General features: G+C 40.7%; 1 protein-coding gene across 2 annotated transcripts in view; it reads right to left on the reverse strand.

Annotated features, from left to right (window-relative positions):
• LOC128014924 (netrin receptor DCC-like) overlaps positions 1 to 27446 on the reverse strand; it is a 123078-nt gene that overhangs the window by 79524 nt on the left and 16108 nt on the right. For both annotated transcript variants that reach the window (XM_052598636.1, XM_052598635.1), the window contains exon 2: positions 2738 to 3061. In XM_052598636.1, the coding sequence (XP_052454596.1) occupies positions 2738 to 3061 (324 nt within the window). The remainder of the gene's footprint in view (positions 1 to 2737; positions 3062 to 27446) is intronic.

A 27446-nucleotide genomic window follows, 5' to 3' on the forward strand; every position in this document is an offset into this window, starting at 1 on the left:
GAGTCCTGAGAGAAAGAGAGCGGACCAACGACTGATGTTTCTGATCAAACCTTGCTGTTATCATGAGGATCACTGCATCGCTCCAATAATTAATCGTTCATATAATGTAATTTCACACCTATTTTAACCATGTTTAATGGATTTCAGTTTTTATTTACCAGTGAAAACTTCACATGATAACAGGCCTCTGTGTGAACCCAACACAAATGCTTTCATGAACACTGTCCGTTCTGTCCAACTAAAAGTGACCATAAGAATAATATCATTGATCAGATGTGCAGTTCTCCACATATAAATAGAGAGAGAGAGAGAGAGAGAGAAAGAGAGAGAGAGAGAGAGAGAGAGAGAGAGAGAGGGAAACCAGAGCTCCATCCGCAGATCACTTCCATTAATGTGCTGTAAATAGTCTTTCTCTCCTATCATTTAAACATCTCATTTGTGAATGAGCGCGCAGCACACGAATGAAACGGGCCGGAAAGCTGAGCGAGTGGAAATGCGTGTGTTTAATGTCCCTGTGAAGGTTACTGAGCTCCAGCTGCTGAATCAGCTTTAGTTTGGTCTGAAGCGCTTCTCAGCATCAGTCTGTGTGTTCCCCGGGAGCGAGGCGAAGCCCAAACATCATCGACCCATTAAACACCCATCCACGCTAAAGCAGTGGGACTCTCGGTTAATGTCCTGCTATAAACACGTCCAGCGACGGGTCAAGTCATGTTTATTACTATAAGACTGGCTCAAAACAGCTTCAGATTAATAAACAGAAAATGAAGCAAACTCATCTATTTATCAGTTCAGTATCAGCTGAACAGCAAACTACAGTGTCATTCTTCAGATCAAGTCAGCTCAGTGTTGATTCAGATATTTTAATCGTGATATCTGCTTCCCCTGAGTTATTCAACTTTATCATGCACTGGTTATTTATCCTGAAAAGTCAGCATTTGTTTGATCTCTAGTGGTGGGTAATAACTAATTAAATGTAATCTGGAACACGTAACACAACTTTATTACTTGTAATATTATGTTTTTTTCTTGATTAACTAAATGACAGAGGTATTAGGCTGCTGTCACTTTAAGACCAAATGCACAGATTTAGCCTAATACACCGACAAGCATTTGATTACTTTCACAACTGTTTATCTTTACTTTAGACAAAACTGACTATGTGAAAACATTTTTGTGCATGTTTGTCCATTTAAGTGTGTGAAAGAATTGTGTGGTGCTCTGCTGTAACACATGTAATCTCACACTGCAGGTCAACCGAACGACGACACATGTATTACAGCAAGGACCTGCTGCACGAGGTTAATGCTCTGGTAATGAAGCACGTGTGGATATCTAACATCTGTGTGTGTGTCCATATTAAAAGTCAAGTGATGAAGTGTTAATGTAATTAGCAGCAGGTTTAATGACTCGTGTGTGTTTGCTCATCATCATGAGGACAGCAAACACAGCTTGCACAACAAAACATCAAATAAAACGTGACAACTTGCCCCGACTGGGCATTACTGAAAACACTCTTCTGAGAAGACAGTTTACCCTTCAGTAGATCCAGGGCCGGCCCGAGGCGTAGGCGACATGAGCAGGGGCGCAAAGTGACTGAATGCTCCCAATATTCGATTGCAATTATTTTACTTCACAGTCTGTTATGCTTTATGCAAACTGCTATTTGTTTTCATATTATTTAACATAAAACACTGGTTTGAAGTGCAAATAAATGACTGTTTACTGCTCTTTGTTATTCTTCTAGTTATTTCTCTATTTTTCCTGGAGCTAGAGAGTGAAGCAGGCGCTTGCAACACAAAGGTCATGGGGTCGATTCCTAGGAAACGCATGAACTGATGAAAATGTAAATGTGCACTTTAAATTCAGTGTAAGTCGCTTTGGATAAAAGCATCTGCCAAATGCATGAATATATCAAACATTTCAGTCTTCAATCTTCAGAGCTTAATCTTCTTTAGTATACTGCAAGTCCACAACTTGACTTTTTGGGGGACTTTTTTGTTAGTGCAATTTTGTTTCTTATTGTAATTTTGTATGAAAATCTTCAGTAAAATAATATAAATATTATTTCACACACACACACACACACACACATATACATACATACAGTACATGGCAAAACCGTCAAAAGTTTGCAAACATGATGAATATCTTTAATGAAGCATCTTCTGCTTACCACTGCTGCATTTAATTGATTTAAAATACAATAAAAATGTTTCGAAATATTATTGCAATAATAAATATTTTTTTGTGAATCTGTGTTAAAGTGTAATGTATTTCTGTGATGCTCCGCTGTATTTTCAGCATCATTCCTCCAGTCTTCAGTGTCACATGATCTTCAGAAATCATTCTGATGAAATTCTAATGAATTATTTTAATGCTCAATTATTATTGGTGCTCAGTTATTAAAAATGGTTCTTATTGTGGAAACATTTTAATAGTAGCGTATCATGTTTTCAACACTGATAATAATCAGAAATATTTCTTGAGCAGTTAATCATCATATTATTCTGATTTCTGAAGATCACGTGACACTGCTATTTTAACTTCATTGATATTTAGCTGTTTTTCCGGTAAAATGATTCTGACTGGTATGGTAGCAGAAGTCACAGATACAGCTCACACAACGAGAATGAGCCCCTGATTCCTCTATAATCATCAAGTCAACATGCATCCACATCTCAAACTCTCTCCTGTGCTGGAGAATCAGTCAGTCAGGACGGACTGGGACTGCTCTTACCGGCGACGGTGACTTTAGCGGTGCGGCTGACGATGGCTCCGAGGCCCTCCAGCGTGGCCAGGCACTGATACGAGCCCTCGTCCGGCCGGTGGTGACGCGAGTGCAGCACGTTCTGCACCAGGAGCGACCCGTTGGACAGCAGCCGTCTGCGCTCGTCCACCACCGCGCTCAGCAGAACACCGTCCTTCTTCCAGGAGATGACCGGAACGCCCTGATCCGAGCGCGCCTCGCAGTCCAGCTGCAGCACACCGCCCCGAACCGTCACCGAGTCCTGAGGCTCCAGCACGAACCGCAGCTCCACGAAAGACCGCCGGGCGTCCGAGCCTGAGAAATAATAAAACAGTAAACAGCTAAAGGACGTAACTTAGGATGGGAGATGAATGGGTGTGTGTAAGGGAAGAGAAAAGCCACAGATGAAGTCACACAGAAGCAGGCAGATGCTGGTCACTCTAACTCACTGTGTCTATGCTGGACACTACAGTAGCACCAGAAATCAACCATTGCAAATCATTTAACTTGGTGTCAGTGCGTCATGAACAGAAGCAGGCATCAGTTTAATGTCAGTTTTGTTGTGCCGCGTCCAGTGTAGACAGCATCACTGATTATAATGCCTTGTGTCCGGTGAAGACAGTGTTCAATCTCACCTTTGTCACCTTTAATAATAATAACAGTTATTCTCTCTATGCTTTTTTATGTTTCAAGTGATGCAGGTGTTTTTTCCCTATGGGTTTTTTTTTTTAAGTATTAATTTTTCATAATGATTAGTGAAATTATTTGGTGCAACCAAAAAAGTTTGAGAACCACTGGTCTCAGGGTAACAGACAGTGTTTAAAAAGTGCATTGCACATTTAGATGTTTATTACAGTGACTTTGAATTACCTCAATAGAAAAGCAGAAGATTTGTTTTTATGTTTCTGCAATCTACTTTAGTTTGTGTGATTTGTATATAAATGTTTACCTCAGGCTTAATTGTAAGTGTTTTATGTTGCTATAATTATATCATGCTTAGAAGGTTGGAAGTTCAAAAAATCGGTGGAACTGGAATAATACCATGAAAAAGAAGACTTTGCCTCCCACTGCCAGCAGCTTATATTCCAGACAAGGGAACACACAGCCGCCCACACTCAAACAGACGGGAAGGAAAATGCCTCCTTCTGAATCTACTTGCTACATGAACTCCTGCAAACTTCTACAACAAAGGACTGCAGTTCTTGAAACAAAGTTACCTGCTGGACTTGCAAAGCAGAACACTCAGCATACAGCTGGTGAGTGTGTGAAACTCCTCAACCTGAATGGCACACACAGACCAGGAGAGGTGTTAGGAGTTTTGGGAGAGGTGGAGGTGTAGCTGCTCTATTTAAAGATGTCTATCAATGCAAGCAAGCATCATATGGTCAGTACTTGTCTTTTGAATATCTAGGCGCTGTGTTGAAAGGTGCTCCATGCATTCTGTTTATTATTATTTTGGGGAAGTCATGACCTTGTGGTAAGAGGGTTTGACTCCCAAACCTAGGGTTGTGGGTTTGAATCTCGGGCCGACAATACCACGACTTTAGGCTATATCTTTAACACCAAGCATTTCTGCAGACTCTGTTGATATTCTCCTTGATTCCTTCAACTCAAAAGTTAAGAATGTTATTGATGATATTGCACCAATAATAGTCAGTAAGAAAACAAACAGAAATCAGTTTGGAGAAGATCAACAGCAGTTCAGACTATGAAAAGACAATGCAGAAAAGCAAAGCGGATGTGGAGGAAGACGAAACTTGAAATTCACTTTAGCATAGCCTTATAAACAACACTTGCACTCTTTTTGCCACTGTTGAGAGACTGACAAACCCCCCAAGTTTAGATTCCTAGTGAAATGCTCTCCAACAGCAAATGCAATGAGTCACCTCCTTCTTTTCTGAGAAGATCAATAATATCAGGAAGGTGATTAGTGTCCCCAAGTTATGCAGAGGTCAGAGAGATTCATCCACAATATCACAAAGAAGATACCATGTCTGCTTTTGAATAAACTGATAACACAATTTTGGAGGAAATAGAACAGCACCTTAAATCAAAAAAATTCATCAAAAGGGTGCTAAACAGTTTAGAAGCAGATCTCTTAAAAGTGGTGAATGCTTCACCTTTTTCTGGGACTTTTCCAAACTCTCTGAAATCTTGACAACCCCATATTGAGCAACTATACACCAATATCAAATATTCCTTTTATAGGCAAGATTATTGAAAAGGTAGTTTGTAAATCAGCTGAACAAATACTTAAACTCAAATGCATACTCGGACAATTTTCAATCTGGTTTTCGACCGCATCACAGCACAGAGACAGCACTCATTAAGATAATAAGTAATATTTGCTGAAATTCAGATTCTGTCAAAATATGGGTGCTGGTATTGCTAGATCTCAGTGCTGCGTTTGACACTGTCGATCATAACATACTACTAGAGAGACTGGAAAACTGGGTCGGGCTTTCTGGGATGGTACTCAAATGGTTCAGGTCATACTTATAAGGGAGAGGCTATTATGTGAGTATAGGAGAGCATAAGTCTAAGTGGACGTCCATGACATGCGGAGTGCCACAAGGCTCGATCCTAGCACCGCTCTTGTTTACCCTGTATATGCTTCCACTAAGTCAAATAATGAGAAAGAACCAAATTGCCTACCACAGCTATGCTGATGATACCCAGATTTACCTAGCCTTATCTCCAAATGACTACAGCCCCATTGACTCCCTCTGTCAATGCATTGATGAAATTAATAGTTGGATGTGCCAGAACTTTCTTCAGTTAAACAAGGAAAAAACTGAAGTCATTGCATTTGGAAACAAAGATGAAGTGTTCAGGGTGAATGCATACCTTGACTCTAGGGGTCAAACAACTAAAAATCAAGTCAGGAATCTTGGTGTGATTCTGGGGGACAGACCTTCGTTTCAGTAGTCATGTCAAAACAGTAACTAAATCAGCATACTATCATTTAAAAAACATTGCAAGAATTAGATGTTTTGTTTCCAACCAAGACTTGGAGAAACTTGTTCATGCCTTTATGGGGAAGTCGTGGCCTAATGGTTAGAGGGTTGTCTCGGGCCGGACGGAATTGTGGGTGGGGGGAGTGCATGTACAGTTCTCTCTCCACCTTCAATACCACGACTTAGGTCCTTGAGCAAGGCATCGAACCCCCAACTGCTCCCCGGGCGCCGCAGCATAAATGGCTGCCCACTGCTCCAGGTGTGTGTTCACAGTGTGTGTGTGTGTGTGTGTGTTCACTGCTCTGTGTGTGGGCATTTCGGATGGGTTAAATGCAGAGCACAAATTCTGAGTATGGGTCACCATACTTGGCTGAATGTCACTTCACTTCACTTATCACCAGCAGGGTGGACTATTGTAATGGGCTCCTCACCGGCCTTCCCAAAAAGAGCATTAGACAGCTGCAGCTCATCCAGAACACTGCTGCCAGGATTCTGACTAGAACCAGAAAATCTGAGCATATCACACCAGTCCTCAGGTCCTTACACTGGCTTCCAGTTACATTTAGGATTGATTTTAAAGTACTTTTACTCATATATAAGTCACTAAATGACCTAGGACCGAAATATATTTCAGATATGTTCACTGTATATAAACCTAACAGAGCACTCAGATCATTAGGATCAAGTCAGTTAGAAATACCAAGGGTTCACACAAAACAAGGGGAGTCTGCTTTTAGTTACTATGTCGCCCGCAGTTGGAATCAGCTTCCAGAAGAGATCAGATGTGCTAAAACACTAGTCACATTTACATCTAGACTCAAAACTCATCTGTTTAGCTGTGCATTTATTAAATTAGCACTGTGTAATGTCCGAACTGATTGCACTGTATTCCATACATAATAATTTTCTATTCTTAACTGTTTTAAACTAATTTTAAACCTCTTAAATCAATTTGATATAATTTTTAGTTTTTAAATTGCTTGTTTTTTATGTGATTTATTATTTTCTTTCTATTATGTAAAGCACTTTGAATTACCATTGTGTATGATAAGTATGTGCGTTGTATGTGCTATTTAAATAAACCGGCCTTGCCTTGCCAAAAATACAGAAAATTGTGAAATAATATTAGAATTTAAAACAGCAGTTACCTATGTGAATCTCTGTTAAAGTGTAATTTATTTCTGTGTTAAAAGCTAAATTTTCAGCATCATTCGATACACAGATTAATAAAAAGTTCAAAAGAAAAGCATTCTTTGACATAGAAAGCTTTTGTCGCATCATAAATGTCTTTACTTTCACTTGATCAATTTAATGCGTCTTTGCTGAATAAAAGTATTAATTTCTTTCTTTTAAAATATATAAATAAATAATTACCCCAAACTTTTGAATTGTAATGCATCATGTTTTCGCAAAAAATTCAAAATATTATTTCATTATTTTAGTTATTTTTAAAATAAAGCTTTCAACACAGGAATAAATTACATTTTTACAAAATTTAAAAAGAAAACAGCTGTTTGAACTTTGAAAAATATTTAGCAATTTTTGCTGTATTTTTGATGCAGTCTTCGTTACACTAAATAATCTTTATTATTCTAAACGTTTGACAATATGGACCTACAAGTTTAAGAACATGGAACACATCAGAAGGAGAACACATTGTGCAGCGAAGAACTTTAGCTCTATTAAACGTTAAATTAATTCAGCAGAGTTGCAGACTTCCATCAAAATCAGCCCAGAAGATGCACAGAAATGCTGGTTTAGACGAGCTCTTGAGACACACACACACACACACACACACACACACACACACACACAGAAGACTCTCACTGATGAATCTCAAACACATCTGCAGCTCCTCGTCTCCACCGCTCATCTTCATGGATGCTGTCTTGAGATGGAAATACTTTTACAAAGACAAAAAGAGGACAGAAGAAATGGGACGGAGCAGCACTGATGTGAGGAGAGATGGAGAGCATCCTTTATCTGACGAGCTGAAGCAGATGTAATAGAAAAAAACCTGACAGGTTTCCCTCAGTGGCAGATTTTAATGCGATAGTCTGACAGAACGACTCGCTCTGCGTGTGCTATGACACAGACGGACGGGTGTGGATCTGAGGTTTCTAACACACACACACACACACACTTCATCTGTAGATATGAGTCTCACTGTTTTACTAAAACACATCTACAGTAACTCTCATCGATGTCACACAGACAGACTTACAGCATCACATCAGAGCCTCGTGGAGACAATCCTGTCCCACCATGTACTGTACATGCTTCTCTGTGTGAACATCTTCAAGTCCAGGCCACACTGCAAGCCATACATTATATATATATGATGAATGCACGGAAGATGGGCAGATGGGCATGTGGACGGATGAATGGACAGATGGACGGATGGATGGATGGATGGATGGATGGATGGACAGACAGATGGATGGACAGACAGATGGATGGACGGATGGATGGACGGTTGGATAGATGGATGGATGGATGGATGGATGGATGGACGGATGGATGGATGGATGGACGGATGGATGGATGGACGGATGGACAGAAAGATGGATGGATGGATGGACGGATGGACAGACGGATGGATGGATGGACAGACGGATGGATGGACGGTTGGATAGATGGATGGATGGACGGATGGATGGATGGATGGATGGATGGACGGATGGATGGATGGACGGATGGACAGAAAGATGTATGGATGGATGGACGGATGGACAGACGGATGGATGGACGGATGGATGGACAGACAGATGGATGGAAAGAAGGCGTCACACTGAGTGCAGATTCACTGGATAGAGACACAGACTCATCCTGTTCTTCATCTCACAGAAACTGATTATGAGAGAAAGCGCTGGAGAGACTCTGTCTCAGAGAAACTGTGACTGAACGCGACTACAGAGACAGCAGTAGCCACCCGACACAGATTGAAGCCATCGTGCAAGTGCTTTGTGTGGTTTGATGTGGACGAGCAGGACGTTATTATCCTGCTGCTGTTCAAACACACACGGAGGTCAGAGAGACCATCAGAAAAACCATTCACACTGAGAAAATATGACAAACACACGGGATGAGAATGACCCTGATCAAAACTAAACCACAGACGAGAGACTGATAGAGAGAGAGAGAATGAGTTTAGTGTTCACTATGTTATGAAGATAAAATGTCCCCTCAAGGACAGTAATACCAGTACATTTTGTCCTTGTGGAGACATTTTTAGGTCCCAATGAGAAAAGAAGCTTATAAATCATACAGAGTTAAGTGTTTTGAGAAAAAAAAAATGCCTGTAGGTTTGTGTGAGAAGTGTGTGTGTGTGTGTGTGTGTGTGTGTGTGTGTGTATTAGAGCTCCATTGGTTCGGTCTCATGCTGAGATGTGAATCTTGAGCATCTATTAATGATGGGGGGAAATGCGGATCAGAATCATCTTCAGACACTCACTCCTTCAGCTCACTGTGTTTGTGTTGAAGGTCAGGATGATGCCGATTCGTCTCCGGAGTGCTTTAATGGCTCTAATGAGGCTGTGCATTAATTACAGCAAAAAAAAAAAAGAAAATGTTATGATTGTGACAATAAACTGTTAGAAGAAAGGGATCATTGGGGTTCTATATAGAACCATAGGGTTCTTTACTCAACTCCAAAGAACCTTTTATGCTAAAAAGGTTCTATAATGAAAGAAAGAACCATTTTGGCACAAAGGGGTTCATATCTTGAATTTTGTGATCATTCACATGCATTCATAAATGCATTTGAATTCACCGAATAATGCAGTGAAAGAACGCACTCGAAATGCACACGTGCACTAGTATGATTTTATCATGTAACTTTACGTTCGCTTAGATGCGTGCACTTTTTAGGCACGATTTGTTTAGTTTTTATATATACTTGATACTGTTAAAAGGCACATCATTAAAACAAAAAATACGAGTTCACATTTCACACCTAAACAAGCGTGGAAAACGTAATTATAACTAGTTACTAAATTAGTTAAAAATGCCTATCCATATACAGCTATGATTTGCGAACCCCAAAGTGACTCAAATGATTCGCGAAACCGCTCCGAACTCCCAAACTGATTCAAATGATTCGCGATCCTCAAACTGACTCGCGATCCCGCTCCAACTCCCAAACTGGAGTCAGTTGACTCAAATGATTCGCGATCCCGCTCCGAACTCCCGAACTGACTCAAATGATTCGCGATCCCGCTCCGAACTCCCGAACTGACTCAAATGATTAGCGATCCCAATACACATAATGCTATAAAAGTGTGCACATCGAGAGAAATAAATAAACAGCAGATGTTCATGTTAACAACTTATTTAACTTGAGCAAACGCTGCTAATACACATAAATTTTTTAATAAAGTAAATAAAACGAAAATATGAATGTTTTAATGCTACTGAATAAAAATAAACGATCCACTCGAAAGTCTCTGTTCATCATGACAGGACCTGGATCAGTGAGGCATGTTGTACACGCCCCCGTCCATTGACTCCGCCCCCACGTCAAAACAGTGCCACAAAGAGTGACGTGCAGAAAAGTGAAGCAAGGGAAAATGGTATGGCAAGCTCAAACTAGACTGACACACAAAATAAAAGCAGCGTTGCAAATAAATTAATAGATATGACCATGGAAAATATGTATTTCAAAATCATTTGTTTTGCAATTCTTAATTTTTGTTTGCAAAAAGCAAATGTATTTTCCTCAATACTTTAAATAAAATGTTTTAAATTTGTTTTTGTTTTTATTGTTTTTGTATATTTTAAACAAGGTAAATTTTCTGATCTATTAAAATAAAAAAGTCACATACATGGATTTTTCTGGGCTAAGCCCCGGATCTCCACTCACCCTAGAACCACCCACATTTCACCATATAATGCTGTAAGTTCATGTCTCAGTCATTGTTATTAATAGTTTTCAGTCATATGCAGGTTTGTGGGGAATGCCTTACTAGTAGCTACAATCCCATGAAGACTTGCAAACAACTTTCCAAAACAATGTATAAATGTGAAACTACTGATTTCATGTTTATTTTCAAATTATGCATATCCATCAGTTAGCTTATACTTGATTTCAGCATTTGCAGTGCTTAATGTGTATGGGAGGAGCTAAAGAAACATGTTATCTGTTTCTGATGCAGAAAAGCTAGTTCATGCATTCATGACCTCTAGACTGGACTATTGTAATGCACTTCTAGGTGGTTGTCCTGCTTCTTCAATAAACAAGCTACAGGTCGTCCAAAATACAGCAGCTAGAGTTCTTACCAGGTCAAGAAAATATGATCATATTACCCCAATTTTACAGTCTCTGCACTGGCTACCTATTAAGTTCCGTATCCGTTACAAATTATCATTACTTACCTATAAGGCCCTAAATGGTTTAGCTCCTGCGTACCTAACTAGCCTTCTACCACGCTACAACCCATCACGCACCCTAAGGTCAGAAAACGCTGGACATCTCTTTCGCCAAGCATTCGAATAATGTATCTCTTAAATTGTGAGTGTAGTTGCTTCTGATCAAATGTGCATTTTTATTCATTAGCTTGGGTTAAACTAATTTTAGTTTGTTGGATCAGCAGCTATGCTAATGATGTCTCCATGTGTTTCTCTGTTTCTGCTGGATCTTCATCCCGTGGTAACCAGGATTTACACAAGCTCCTGTCTGGATCCAGAACACCTGAGAACACGGGCTTGTTAGCAGCGTCCCGCGGGTGCCACAGTCTGTCAAACATGCTCCAAACCACCGCTTATGAGGGTCAAGTGTTTGTCCCAGCATGCTTCACGCTCAGCCAATCACAATGCTGCGGCGTCTCAGGTGCGTGTTGAGAGATCAGAGCCCAGAGCGATCTGTGTAATTAATATGCAACAGTCGACGGAGTAATTTGGTGCGGTTTGTGTGGTGCAGATGGATATAAATCATGTGTGGTGGACGGCAGTCACAGAGAGAGGAAGAGAGACTCATGGCTTTGATAAAGACACATGCTAATTTCCACAGGCTGGCGCTGAGCTATTGAGATGGATGAGTGGAGCCGTGCGTCCATCAGCACGACAGCGGCGCTTCATTAACGTTATCGTGCTATCGTTCTCCAGACGGCTCGTGCTCACGGTCTCACGCTGCTCTTCTGTGTTTAAACACGCTCACAGAGTTAGTAGAAGTATCTCAGAGCTGCAGCACTTCACCAGCACACCTGCCCATATCTTTCATGGCCAGGAAATATTTTTATAGATTAAGAAATTGCAGTAATTGCAATAATAAATAACATTTATGGTTGTTTAATTATAGAAAATTTAAACAAATATCACTATGTCATCATTTTAATTTCTATAATATACTACTAATAATATAGTATACTAATATTTATGGTGCTTCTTTTCTTTGCTTTTTTAAACCATAAACCATGGAGCTTTTATGTCAGTTGAAAACCACAGGGAAACTTCTTTCTAACAGACTTGTGAAGATGCACGTTTTAAGTTTGTGTGGAGCAGTATTTACTATAAACCGTGAAAAGATCACAGTGAAACACAGCACATACTCATATAACTGCTAAACAGTGTTTGTGATATGATTATTAATTTCAGGCTCTGGCTGCAGCTCTGAGAACGACGTCTGACAAATAAACAGCAGCATTAATAGAAGTTAAAGGCTGATTTGCATCATTTATTCAGTTTTCCTGGGTAATTGCGCTTTAGTCAAATGAGCAGCGGTGTTGGAGAACTCAAGGTCTCGTACCTGTGCTGCATTAAACACACGCATGTGCATGCAACTCAATGAAGAAGCCTCTGCTCTTCACAAACACTGAGGAGCCAGGGATTCATTCAATCACAAGATGCTCAAATAAAGAAATAGTTGACAAAATAAAAACAATCATTATTATAGCTTTGGTTTTCTGTCATCATTTAGAAACCCTTGTGCATTATAAACCAGAGGAACATTAAAACCTGTTAACGTGCACCTGGACGCCGGCGTACTGAACTCTCCGTGTTTGCACGTGTCTGTGTTTACGAACAGATGAAATGAAACGAGACTTATTTAATCTTGACAAAATATATATCATTATAAAGATCTAAGCCTCAAGAATCAACAACAGATCGCTGGTTTTCAATGGAAAGCTTATAAAGACTGTATTTGCTACATTTGTGTAAGCAGAACACATCAAAACATTTTCTAGATTGCTCCAGGACTGATTTCATGTGTTTATATAAAAAAATAAGCAAATTCAGTCTGGTGAAACATTTTCAATTCACTTCAATGTTTATAACTTTTAATATTTTTGAGCATTATCAACTCTGGTTGATAAAAAGTAAAGCCAAACTAATCTGAACCCCACTGACTTTCATTGAAAGGACAATAAAACACCCAGAATTAAATCTTTTGTGATTCGCTGAAGAGAGAAGGTCATGTAGATCATGACAGGATGATCACTTTGAAACAAACGCTCCTCAAAAGATCCTGAGGATCAGATCTGAGACTCTAAAACATGACTGATGGAGAATCAAGTAAAGTTGAGCTGCTTCAGTCCAGGAAGAGTTCATCTGGAGATATTACTGACCTTATTCTGACCTTTACTTGATCACAATCAGGAGAGATCTGAGTCGAGCTGAAGCTGGACGCTTGTACAGTTACACTAGAAGATCTCTGACTGATCAAACACTCTGAACTCTCCTCAGAGACAGAACACATGAGGACGGCAGAGTTTGATCATTTACAACTAACTTTTAAGACAGAAAAGTAAAGCTAGATGTTTAGGGTCTAATTTTATGTTCCTCACTGTAAGATCTGATATTGATGGGGTTTATGGGTTGCTCTCTCTCTCTCTCTCTCTATCTCTGTCTCTCTCTCTCTATCTCTGTCTCTCTCTCTCTATCTCTGTCTCTGTCTCTCTCTCTATCTCTCTCTCTCTCTCTCTCTGTCTCTCTCTGTCTCTCGACCGCAGACAGGAAGCTTTATATGATTAAAGATGTTGCACTCTCAGAACGGGATTATTGGGATTAAATGCAAAGGTCAGACTTGTGTGTGTGTGTGTGTGTGTGTGTGTGTGAGCACTAAAGCATATTAACTTGTTGTTTCTAGTTTGTCACAGTAGAAAGTGACAGTCTATCTGAGAGTGTTGCATTGTGGGAAATGCTAACATTGAAAAGCCATAAAACAAAAGTTTTAATGTTTTCTCAGTGTTTCACTCACGAGAAGGTCAAGCTACTGATGACTGACCTACAGGAGTGTGTGTGAGAGTGTGTGTCAGAGATCGATGATGTGACTGGACACACCGTAACCATGGTGACCGGCCATAATAAAGAGATGAGGAGATGTGAGAGAGTGGACATCTACTGTATGTTTCCTCAAATCCTTCTGAAGATGCGGCTCATGAGACTGAGCTGTGTGATGATGTGACTGATGTCCTCATGCAAACGAGTCTGATTATGAAAGATCAGCAGCTAATCTGCATTAAAACACTGATTTATGACGTTATGAGAGTCTGTCTGTCTGTCAGAAGCGTGTTCTGGTCTCAGATCGATCGGAGTGATTGATGGACGGATGACTGAGCAGAAAGACGGATGGATGGAGCGATTGATTAGGACGGACACTGAGACGGAACAGAACCAGTTAAACTATAACCTGAAACAGAAACACAACAAAACATACACTGATCAATAGAATTATACATACATTATATATATATATAGTTGATATTTATTCATTTTTATTTATTATTAATTTATATACACTTAATTTGTCAAAAATAAAAATAATTTACTGTGGATAATATACACAAATTTATAATAATAAATGAAAAAATACATTAATTAAAAATTATTAATGAAATAATAATATTAATTTAATTGAAAAATTAACTATTAATAAATAATAATATAATAAATAATAATAATAATTAGGCATACTGGATCCTGAATGAATGAATGAGTGAATGTATTTATATTTATATATTTATACAAACACGCCAAAACATCTACATGACAAAAAAAAAAGAAAAAAAATTAACAATGCAAAATCCTCTATATGAGGGACAAATGACAGAAATGGAACAGAATGGTCCAAATTCTTCTCTGTTCTCACACTGAGATGTATTTTCCCTTCATTGAGCAGCCGGTGGAGTCGGAGCTGGTCACCGGTGACCAGAGGAACAATCTGCTGAACGCCAGTGATCAATACGACTGAATAAGATTGATTCAGGATATATCTATCCTCTGCTGACAGGAGCTGCAGTATTGATCCAGGTCCTGATGTCCATCAAACCCCTGCTCTGTTTCTGTTCATTCACTCAGCATCATCACTCAGGGGTCAGGGGTCAGGGGTCAGAGATCTTCAGCAGGAGAAGCCGAGCAGCTCTGAACGGAACAAACACCTCACACCAGATCCAGAGAGAGACACTTATTCTTTCAGGAAAAATCTTTCCAAACAATATAAGTCTTTACTTTGTATCAATTTAACACATCCATGTTATTAATGTATTTATTAAAAAAATAAAGAGAAAAGAAACTGACCCCAAACTTTTGAATGGCAGTGTATTGTTAGGAAATGATTTATGTTTTAAATCATCGCTCTTTATTCATCAAAGAATCCTGAAAAATGAATCACAGGTAATAATAAAGAATAAAAATTAAGAATTGAACAGCACAACTGTTTCCAAAATTACATCTCTATGGTGGTTGGCTGATATAGCAGAAGGGAGGCTAGCTTACTCTATGGTGTTCCTTTTCTCAACACTCCTCAGCGCTGAAAGTCATCACTCAATGCTGATTGGCTATTTTTCCCCAGGTGGGAATCTCTATCACTAAGTGCTTGTGATTACATCAGCAGATTCGGCACTTTCACATAAAGGTATTGCAACTGTGAAATTACAAACAAAAATACATACATTCTGACACATGAAATGAAATTAAATGAAATGTGAATTTTATTAACATTAAATAATCCTCCTTTTTGCCTCAAAATTTTGGGGGAGCTCCCCTGTCGGGCCGCCTCTGATCTCGCCTAAATGTCTGATCCAGTCACTGTATTTGTTTTTACAATGGCAGGGGTCAGCAGGGGTCATAAAGGTCAAGAGGTCGGCTGACCTGGGCTCTCATGTGCTGATGATCACACACACGGTCCCTCATACACCGGGGCCCATGAAGGGCCAATCTCTCAATCACTTCTTCAGAAAACAAACCCCAACAGCAGTCATCACAAAGCCCTGCGTTACTACAATTAACCCAAACATTAACACAATAAAATGACCAAACCTTTCACCAAAACTAAAATGGAAAACAATAACTCTGATTCAAACATATTACAAGCTACAATAGTTACTCAGCGATGGTAACGGCTGTAAATATTCTCCGAGGGAACATCAGTCACATCACGACTGCATTTAATAACATCTCCATCCATCAACTACTGAAGAGATTCAGGATCAGCAGCGTTTACACTCGTTTATCCCTGAGATCTGAACCCATGACCCTGGTGTTGCAAGCATTATGATCTGAGCATTATTCTGATCTGTTTAAGAGGCTTGTGAGGAACTAACGCTGATCTTCACTCCAAACGCCACCCTGTTTTTAATAATCTTTCTGATTTATGATCACGGATCACGCCACATGCCACTAACTACACTAACCACAGAAACAGAGTGGTTAGTAAAATCATATGCACTTGACCTAGTGATGATTGACTTAAACTACACCACCAACTGTTTAGTTGTTTTCCGAACACACATTATTTCCGAGCAGCTTTACAGGAATCCATGATGTTCATGACTGTCCACGTTGAGAGGTTTAGAGCTGGACGACATATAATCAAGCAGGTTTTCTATATAGCGTGTGTATTTCTGACCAGTCTAGTGCTTTAACAGGTTAAACCGGAGTGAACGTGCGAGCGCAGTCTTACGTTAATCTGTAATTCGACAGTAATGTTCAGAGAGATCAGCAGATGACACAGGAATGATTGAGGTCTGGCGCTGTTCTGCTCTTATTTCTGGATCTGTAGTTGAAACTATATAATCTTCATGTTCACATGAGCTCAGGCCGCGACCGCAATCAAACACTGCAGCGTTCTGTCACACTGCGCTCTCTCTCGGCACGCGGCACGCTGTCGTCAGCCGGATCCTCGCTAATAAAAGCTCCTGAAGCACATCACATCCTCGTACACTGCAGACGGACCAATGACATTTGAGAGCAACACTGGCTTCAGTTTGGGTCTGTTCCTCACACGAGAAACACAGAAGACTGGGATACACTGCTTACACACGCACACACACTCACAGAGAGTGCTTTCCCTTTTTGGAACTTAACCTAGTTGAATTACATTAATATTCATTTTAAAGCGGGGGACCAAATTAATTTTAAAGATGCAAAAAAAAAAAACCTAACTTAATTTAGACTTAAAATAGTTTTTAATGCATGAAAAAACATGAAAAAATGTAAATGACATTAAAAGTAAAAAAAAAATTATTCATTTGATTTAAAAAATTAAACCTCCGAGTCCTGTGAAAACAATATCTTGTGCAGTTTCACTCCTCGTTTCAGGATGATTCTCCTGCATAAGAATTAGAAAAAGGGTTTCGGTGTGCCACTGTAATTGTACACACACACACACACACACACACACACACTCTGTTGTAAACAATGCTCCTTCACTAAATGACTCGTCATCTTTCTTGTATACAGCCGTGTCACGCTGTAATTACAGAGCGTCCAGAGAGCTTTTAAAGCGGCCCGTGTCATGAAACACTATAAATACAGAGACATTATGATAACATAAAAGCTTTATTATTAAAGCAGCAGCTTGAGTGATCTGAACGTGTTTCTAGCGCTTGTGTTTGTGCTGCTCATGACTGCGCTTACTGTAGATCATCAGACACGTGTGTGGGGTCAGAGGTCGACTGACCGCTCAATCTGACAGACGACCACTGCTCCTGTCATCACACAGCACTCAGAGGAGCATGTTAGCGTGTTTCAGAGAGTAAAACACACAGATTACGGTTTCTTCTTAATCCTGAGGGCCATTTGGCTCCTGCAGCACTTTATTAAAATGCTCTAGAACTGCTGTAACAATCTGTGCTGACCTTTGCCCTCTCGCCAGCCGCTTTGTCTGAAGGTTAACACTGGCGTCTGGAGTTTAATCAGCATCCCTCCAGAGTCCAATCGCACAATGTCAGCTCACTGCTGGGTTATTACAGCTGATCAAGCACACATACACTATCAACATCCCGCTCAGGGTTTACAGCGCCGCTAGTTAAGTGCAGGAACGACCCGTCGGTTAGTCCTCTCTCGTAAGCACCAGGACGTTTCCTTGGTTTAGTCACATGTATAACTGCAGATCCAGCACACGAGCGATGACATCATCCATCACTCATCAACACGTGTGGAATAATGCATGAAGCCTGACAGTCATGGACTGGATCCTGACATGCCAATTCAATTAGGACCCAAGGGGAGCGCTGGTGAATTGGACCCGTGTGACTGGGAGAACTGAAGCAGCGTCATTTTTCACAGAGCACAAATTGGATTCCCGCAGAATGTAATGTGATCCCAGTTAGAGCTCGCATGCTCTAATTGACATGATAAAATGGAAGGTGAAGGACAATCGCATCCCATCCTCCACGGGAACAACAGCCAGATTCCCATTCCCATTCCCCGACATCAGTCCATCAGCAGATGCCAGTCATTCCAGAACATGTGCGGATTTAAAGAGACAGGACACACAAAAATCTGCATGACTTCCTCTGACAGTCTTGGTCGCCAACTGATTTCCAGTCAATTCAATTCTAAACAGAGCACAACTCTTTTTGATGCTGGAAACAAAATTCATGTCCAAAATTCATGTAAAAATTACTTAATTACCTACACATTATCCACGGTGCAAAGGTGGAGCAGAAGCTGCATTTGTGCTTGTTTACACAAATATTGCACAATGTAAATGTGTAAAACAATCAAATAAATAACAAGAACTCAGAGGCTAAAGCTGCAATATCATCATAATTGGCGATTATTGCTCTTGATATTGTAATAATGATTATTAAAGTCGATTAGTAGCAGTGTTTTGTGATGGGAAAGCATGGCATATTCAGAGAGAATTCAGTCAGAGCGAATCAAACGCCTCTGATTGGCCAATGCATTCATCAGCTCAACAGAAATACGTGTGATTGGTCACAACGCTCAAGGCTGAAAACGTAACACTTAGTTAATCTGCTGTAAATCTAACACTTTTCATTCATTACACATTTCACAGCCATTACAGATCTAGCTGAATTGTTCACGGACCCTTATATTGAATTATGGGGGATTTTTGCCCCAAGCTCCTGTTAATTTCCGACCCTGGTATCAGCAATGTAAAATATGAAATATGAAATGATCCAAAACAACTCATTTATCTCACGCAAACTCCTTCGAATGCAGAGCTCATAACGAGAGACTCATTCATCAAGCGTTTTACTTCTGTTGACCTTGAATTCATCAGAAATCTGTTCATCTGTTCCACAGTAAACGCTGCAGACGCACACACATATACATGAGCGATGGAAGCCATTACCCACAATGCCACAGAAACACTGCCTCAGAAGATGTGAGATGTTCTGGAGGCTTGTGAAGATCATTCCTCCGCTGAGGAACAGTGAAAGTAAAGCTCCTCAAAAGATCCTGAGGATCAGATTTGAGACTCTAAAACATGATTGATGGAGAATCAAGTAAAGCTGAGCTGCTTCAGTCCAGGAAGAGTTCATCTGGAGATATTACTGACCTTATTCTGACCTTTACTTGATCACAATCAGGAGAGATCTGAGTCGAGCTGAAGCTGGACGCTTGTACAGTTACTCTAGAAGATCTCTGACTGATCAAACACTCTGAACTCTCCTCAGAGACAGAACACATGAGGAGCTTGATCGAAGTTTGAACATTCAGAAGCCTTAGAAATGCATGATCACACTAGCTTTATAGCGTAACATTGCTCTTCTTTTATACTGTACAGATAAATATAGCAGTAATATGGTGTAATGTGTCTCCTGCTGATTCCAGCAGTTTCCTCCAGCTCAATTCATTCATTGTTTCCAGACTAGATTTCCCTTACTTGATCCACACAGCGCTCTTTATTCCAGCGCGCTCCTGCCGTCGGCGTGATATACGAGTGCCATCACTGAAAATAATGGTGTGTCTCGGGGTAATCTTTTATTTTGCTGCTGCGAGGCCATGTGACTCTCCAGCGGGGGTCTCCGAGCGAAACACACAACACGCGAGCTGACGATGAGCTAATAAGACGTCAGCAGACACACTTTCACCTCCATCACGGTGTAACCTTCAGCACTGATTTAAAGCCAATCTCTCCACAGACCCCAGCGGAGAACCACCAAACACCCCCAGGTCAGACACAGAACCACGCTTCATACGGTTCTCCAGAAACACTCCGTTTGTGTCTTAGACGTCACATCTACAGCAGCATCCAAACATCTCAACTGTTATGGATCTCATTATTTTATTACTGTTTTTTACTATGATGGTGGGATAAAGGGCTAAAAGGCTATCCCCCAGTAAACGCTGAGATCTGGAGACGGAGGCAGGTGTGTGGGAGACACTTCCAGAGGAGCGTCGGAGAGATGAGTCTCTGGCAGACGAGGCTTTGGCAGCGCTCCGGTATTCGGGATGGGGTCGGATGGTGGGAAAGTCAGTCCCTCTTGGCACGGCGAGGCAGAAATGAACGGTGTTCCCGCACGAGCAGGTGGCTGGAGTCGGATCCAACGCCGCAGGATTTGGCCTGGAGATGGGACACCCACGGTTCCAGATCACAGACGTGACCTTGAGACGAGACCTGGCATCATCTCTGCTCCATTCATCTCCTCCTCGTCTTCTTCTGTGTGTGAGGGTCAGAGACGGTCAGCCAGGACCATCATTCAGCTCGTGTTTGAGACCACAGCCAAACACACACAATAACAAACCAGCTCTGTTCTCAAACGCCTTCAAATCCTGATATACAACCGGTCAAGAGATTGGAAACATTCATGTTCTTGGGGATTCGGCTCACAAAGGCTGTATTTATTCACAGAAATTATTGATAATAATAATAAATGTGTTTCTTGAGCAGTAAATCATCATATTATTCTGATTTCTGAAGATCATGTGACACTGAAGACTGGAGGAATGATGCTGAAAATACAGCGGAGCATCACAGAAATACATTACACTTTAACACAGATTCACACAGAAAACAGATGTTTGAAATGTAAAAAATATTTATCTATTTTTGCTGTATTTTTGCCCTGGTGAGCAGAAGAGACTTCTTCCAAACACATTCTAATTATTCCAGTGGTTTGAGCAGCAGTGTGTAAGTGTGTGTTCTTCTGTCCTCGTCTGACTGGACTGGATCTGTCGAGGAGCTGATGAACCGGCTCATTAGTGAAACGCTCCGCTGGCTGATTGCAAAGTCTCTTGGACGGCTTCATATGGCTGTGTTTCATGAACCCCCAGGACCTGAGGGAAAGCAGGAGGCTTTCAATCACAGATTTGGCAGCGGTTGTGCCTGTAGCGCTCCCATCTCTCAGAGAGCCACTAGTTACCCAGAGTGCCATTTTGGAGGATTTTCAGCTTTCTTTAAGCACCTCTGAAAAACAGAAGCCACTTTATGTTTGGAGAGGCTCAGCGTTTGATTCACACGAGCCTCGGCTTTCTGACAGACCAGGTTTATTTGATTCATACCTGAGATACAGTTCATTCAGCATGTGATCGTACTGTACTGAATAGCGTTCAGATCCATTTCTGGCTTGTTTCCTCAGAAACAATCTGACGATTCACACAGATCTGCAGATGCTGAATTCGTGCTTCGCCCAAAATAACTCCTGCTTCAGCAGAGGAAAGTATTTATAGCACAAACTCAACCCAGATGAGAATAAGAACAGCAGCATGACCAAATATCACTATCTCTCACAATAGGAGTCATTGAACGGTCACAAAATATATTTCTGTTGGAAATTCGACCCAAAAATAAACTGTAGCAATGCCGGTTTTGTCTTTTCATCTTCCAGTTTACCCAGTCTTTGGTGATTCTGCTTCTTCGTCCTTTGCTGTTGAGTCTTCCACTGGGCCTGAGGAACGGACTACTCTTTTTTTATTCATCCTGTTCTAATATTTTAGAGTTTATTGCACCTTTAAGTTGAGATTACCCAAAGAGGACTCCTATCCAACTACGGCTGGGCTAAACTACACGCTCAGCAACAAAAATGTATAATATATATTCAGTGCTCAGTGCAAACAAGTAATCCCAGTGCGTGTGGGATAATTCAGGTCAATGAGCTTCCGTCGATGTAACTCCAGGCCTGTTCCTGCGTTTAGGGGAACTAATGTTTCATGCAATTACTGCAGGTGAAAGCAGAGGTGAGGCGTTACCTGCTAGAATAAATGGCTCTCTAATCAGCCGGGTTGGCATTTGCCTCGAGGCGCCCGTGTGTGGGGAAGCGAGGTAATAATGAACCCTAAAGTGTGAGGTGGTGTGATGAGGATCCGAGCGCGTGTTCACTGCGATACGCTTCAGCTGCAGAAAGCCTCGCCACCAACGGCTCAACACACCATTTGTATTCTGGGGGCAACTGGCCGTGAGCCCGGCAGCTAATGCATCTGTATCACCCACCGCTTCTCTCATTTCCCATCATGCCCCACAGCCAACGTGCCGCGCAATCCATCAAGTATTCATCAGAAAAATAGCAAGTCCAATAATCTTCCCCTCTCTCTCTCTCTCTGCTCGGGATGGAGTGAAGTTCCTCTGGGAGCCGCGGCACACAAATAATCAGATGCTTCTCAAACCACCGCCAGTTTAATCATCAAATGCCTCGCTGATTTATTTCTAACCTGTCTTCTTTCAGGTACAGTACGCTGCAGTACTAGTACTCACTGAAAACCAATGTCTGATTACTGATTATTTAAAGGACTTAAAATAAGAAATGATTTAAAGGGAGTTAAGGGAAGAAAGAAAAATAAGAGTTTTACTCTTAAATGCATAGACTCCCTAGAAATTCAGCTGTTCGCCAGTTCTTTAATTGAACACAAGTAAACAGTCAGGTATGCATTAATAATAAATAAAAACAACTGTTTAATCAGGTTGGTCTATATTAAAGTAGGAAATTCTGCAGCATCCAGAAGAAATTTGTAATATTTCATTTAAACTGGTAAACTGTTCACCCTAAACTATAACTAAAGCAAATCCATGAATGAGATCTGACTGTAATCGTCTACATCCTGAACGATACACGAGCTCTGCTCATTAATTACTAGATCTTCATTAGATCACTTCAGCAGTTCTAGGAGTTAGTGCGACAGCTAATTAAACGTACAGTCATCGAGAAACAGCAAAGACACTCTATGAGACACGCTAAAAAACTAATGAATGGTTACTAACAAGAGCAGAACATGAATTTAGGAAGCAAGGAGTTTGGTTTTAAGAATCTTAGTGTGTCATTTCTGTGCTGCTATTTGAAAGATCGTCTGTCATTGGTCAGTTAAACACACAGTCCCGCCCCAAACTCACGTGATTGGCTGAGTCAGAAGCTGCTCAAATAAACACATGAATGTTGTGAAAGCGTTACAATGTTTCACTCTTACAGTGAAGATGAAAGACACACACACTAGCTGAACATGAGCTGTGTATAAAGGGTTATGTTGATGGTTTTAGTCGTTGTGTGCGTGTGAGGTCCGGGTGTTTCTGATAGATGAGGTGCTTTGGTCTTCTTCTGATTGATTATTGATTGGCTGTGCTCTCTGTGAGGAAATGTGCCGTCATTTCCATCAGGCTCCTCGTTACCAGAGCGGCTCACCGCTTCATCTTCAGGGGAATAATGGAAGTGGGAATAGCTTCTCTCTCTGTCGCATCCCTCTGAAGATGCTGCGGTGCGGATCGATGGTGCGGGTGGGCGGCCCGGAGGAGGACGCAGGGGGCTGGGAACGGAGGGAGATGATTTTAAGTGCACAGGCGGCATAAAAATAAAAATAGCTTTCTTGATTCCATGCAAGAGCAATAAACCACATCCGTTTGAAATTCCATTAGCGGCCGGTGCCCCCCCCCCCCCGCATGTTAATCAAGCTCTCTGCGCCGAGCACCCAACGCCCGACAGAATGCAAATGACCACAGCTCCTGCGCCGGGTCACACAAATGCCACTGTTTCACATTCTAGGAAAGCTTGGTTCTCCGAGCGATCGCTCCTGCTTCTGTGTTCTCCAGACGAGCAGAGCCACGGACAGAACTGCTTTAATCCAGACTGATCCAACAAGAGCTTGTGTTTTAATCAGCCACTCTCTGCCGCTGGAGCAAAGGTGAACGCTGACAAACAAACCGGCTTAACCAGTGCTACACACACACACACACACGCACACCGGCTTAAAGGAGCAGTTCACCCAAAAATGAACCTTTGTCTTTGTAAAATCAGTGTCTCATCAATGGATGCTCTGCAGTGAATGGGTGCCGTCAGAATGAGAGTCCAAACAGCTGATAAACACATCCAGCATTGAGATGATTTTAACTCAAATACATAGAGCCTATAATCCATAATAACACGTCTAAACATCTGTTTGACATCTGATAGGAAACGTGTTTTACAGACGAGCAAACACTATGAAGTACGCCTCGCAGATGTACTGCAGATATCAAACAGACGTCTCGGAGATGTTCGTGTGCTATCAGGCTAGTTTCATGAAGGACCTTTCAAAACCTGCAGCATCCTGATAGATTATTGATTATTATGAAGTCTGATCTTATCTTGACAGGTAACACACACACACACACACACACACAGAGAGAGAGAGAGAGATCGAGAGAGAGAATGTGTGTGCAGGCTAAAGCGAGTTAGCACGTTAGCATCCGTCGTTCAGCTTTCCCTCCAGCTGTATTTGCCCTGGGTTAGCAGACTTTTATTTATCCAGACTGGAATCAATCGGCCCCCACCACAGGGACCAGACGTTTAATTCATAATGGATTTGAGAGCCGCTTTGATATCTGCCGAATCTATGAACTTGCCGGAAGGGAATGGAAATAGATGTTAAGAGGATTTAGCAGCCGATCTACAGGTTTCAGCACTGAGTGAACGCTGAAGAGTGAGCAGTGTAGCGGTGTTCACTGCTGATTACAGGAGAAGCTCCTCCATCATCCTGCCTTCAGTCACCCAGCGGCCGAGAGACTGTGTTTCTCCTGAGGTGGATATAAACCCGTCACACAGAGGATGAACGGCGTGAGAAACGAGCTCCCACACAGTCTCCTGGACAGAGAACTGTCCTTCAAACAAACATCAAGATCCTCTAGAGTATTATACAGAGCCGTGAGATACTCCGTGCTCAAGCAGAATCTGTTTCATCATCAGGAGGATCATAAAAATGCATGGAGTTTGGACTAGTGTCTGTGAATATTAATGTCTGAGTAAATGTGAAATCTGTGTGTTGTGTGTGAGTCAGTTTGCGATTCTACTAACAATAATAATTTACTAAAACACACAGAAATTAAATGTTTTTCACTACAACCTGCCAAAATAAAGCTTTGGCTTAACCTGAAGAAATGACAGAAATATATTACTACTGTACAGCAGAATGGACTTCTAAAAAGAAAGTTTTTTTTTTAAATTATTAAAACCATTTCTTAAGAAATATTACTTTTTTAATTAATTTGAATATATTGTTTGATCAATTCCATGTTTTCTGTTTTGATAAAACACAACAATGATAATCAAAAGGCATGTCTAATCAATTAAATTCTTAAAATGTTTTTTCTTTTTTTTTAATTTAATTATTAAACAATTTAATTAAAATATTTACAATAATATGACTGACTTTTTTGGGGGGGGGGGGGGTTCACTGTTCATTTTTCTTTTTTTCTTTTTTTTTTCGGAATTAATGTTTTAATACTTTTTTTAATCGCGGTAATCAAATTAAAGCATAAAACACTAACAATTGAATCTTTAAATCAAATACAATTTTAACATTAAATCAAAGCATGCTAATTATACTTTTTTTGGTAACTAAAATGACATTTTACCATAAGAATGGAATATTTAAGCAGAAAGCGCAGAATTTGGGAAAACATTAAACAGATTTCGTAGATCTCATGTATCTCCTGAAGAACAGCACAACATAAGAACAAAGCTAGGATCGTGTATTTGACCGAATCCTTCATCAGCGTCCGCTCGGAGCTCATCGCCTGTAGCTTCTGCTTTTCCCCGTATCATCAGAACCCGTTTGGAGAAGCACGAGAGCTGCTCAGACATGACGAGCAGATTCAACACGTGACGCTCCACCAGACTCCACAGACATCCATCTGCTCCTAATCTGAGCCCTTTCTAAGAAATCCCCATTTGTTTCCATGGAGACATGAAGCTCTTCTGGATCTGAGACACGCTCTTCACCTGGAGTCTGTCTCTGAAACACATCATCATGAGGAGATCACAGATCGTCCTCCAGCAGCGCTTCAGCTCTGAGCAAACACACAGCAATAGATGACAAGACCATCATCTGATGAACCTCACAACCTTCAGCTCTACAGTCATGTCCAGATGGATCTAACAGATGCAAGAAAGAAAAGAAAAGACCAACTGGAGTTCAGTATGCAAATATCACTCTCGTTTACATTTCTAATGAGCTGCGGCTGGGCTTTGATCCACAAAATAACCTACAAGAACTATTAATAGAGTCGTTAACCAAAACATGAAGCGTGTGGAGATCCATTAATTCATTAGAGCTGAACATTTGAGGAACACGAAAACAAAATTCAGGGCTATTAGAGTTAAATGCATATATATATATATATATATATATATATATATATATATATATATATATATATATATATATATATATATATATATATATATAATATATAATTTGCTGGTTAAAATAACTATAAACAAAAAAAAAGAATAAAAAAAAAACTATAGACAGATTTTTACAAAATTAGCAAAAATGACTAAAATTAAAATGACAAAAACACAAAGCAGAAAATGCTAACTAAACTCAAACTATTATTAAACTCTATAATAGTACTAAAAACGCTGATCAGCATCAAAAAAAGAGAAGTAGAAGAATAACTAAAGTACTCTATAAAATAATATTATTAAATAAAGCCCATCTTATTACAGTTCTGCAGACACACAGATGATTCCACAAACTAATAATAACCGCAGATGTTTCATAATGTTTTTCCTCACTGGGTCTGAAACGTAATTTCACCTCCGTGTTGAAGCGAGGACGTGTGACAGACACAAAGCATCATGGGAACTGGCTGTTTGTCCTTTATCCCACAGAAACAAGCAGACGGAGTTCAGAAAGAGACACAGACGCCTGCGTATCTGAGATCTGATGCCAATATCATCACACACACACACACACACACGCACACACACAGATGTTCATCTGACCGCTGTGAATCCCCAGTCTCTTCAGCTCATCCTCATCTTTCAGACTTCATCCAGCGCTCCATTCTCCCCTAAATATGAGGAGCACCCTGCTCCCAATCGAAGCAGACGCTCAGAGGAGTTCTTCTGTCGAATCCTCTCTCCACTGGACTCTTATTTCAGGATCTTTCAATCCGCTGGACTTGTGTCACTGAGGACCCCATGGGTACAGGAGCTGAGAAACCACACAGAATCAGGTTTTTGGAGACTGTAAAACACAGTTTTCTGTGAATAGCTCTGATTATGACACTGATTATGGTAATTCTGCAGACACCAGGGTAAACGTCTGCCAGCATTAAGACGAGTAAGAGCATAAGAGGATAACGT

Source organism: Carassius gibelio, chromosome A5 (assembly GCF_023724105.1).
Source record: "Carassius gibelio isolate Cgi1373 ecotype wild population from Czech Republic chromosome A5, carGib1.2-hapl.c, whole genome shotgun sequence".
Taxonomy (NCBI): domain Eukaryota; kingdom Metazoa; phylum Chordata; class Actinopteri; order Cypriniformes; family Cyprinidae; genus Carassius; species Carassius gibelio.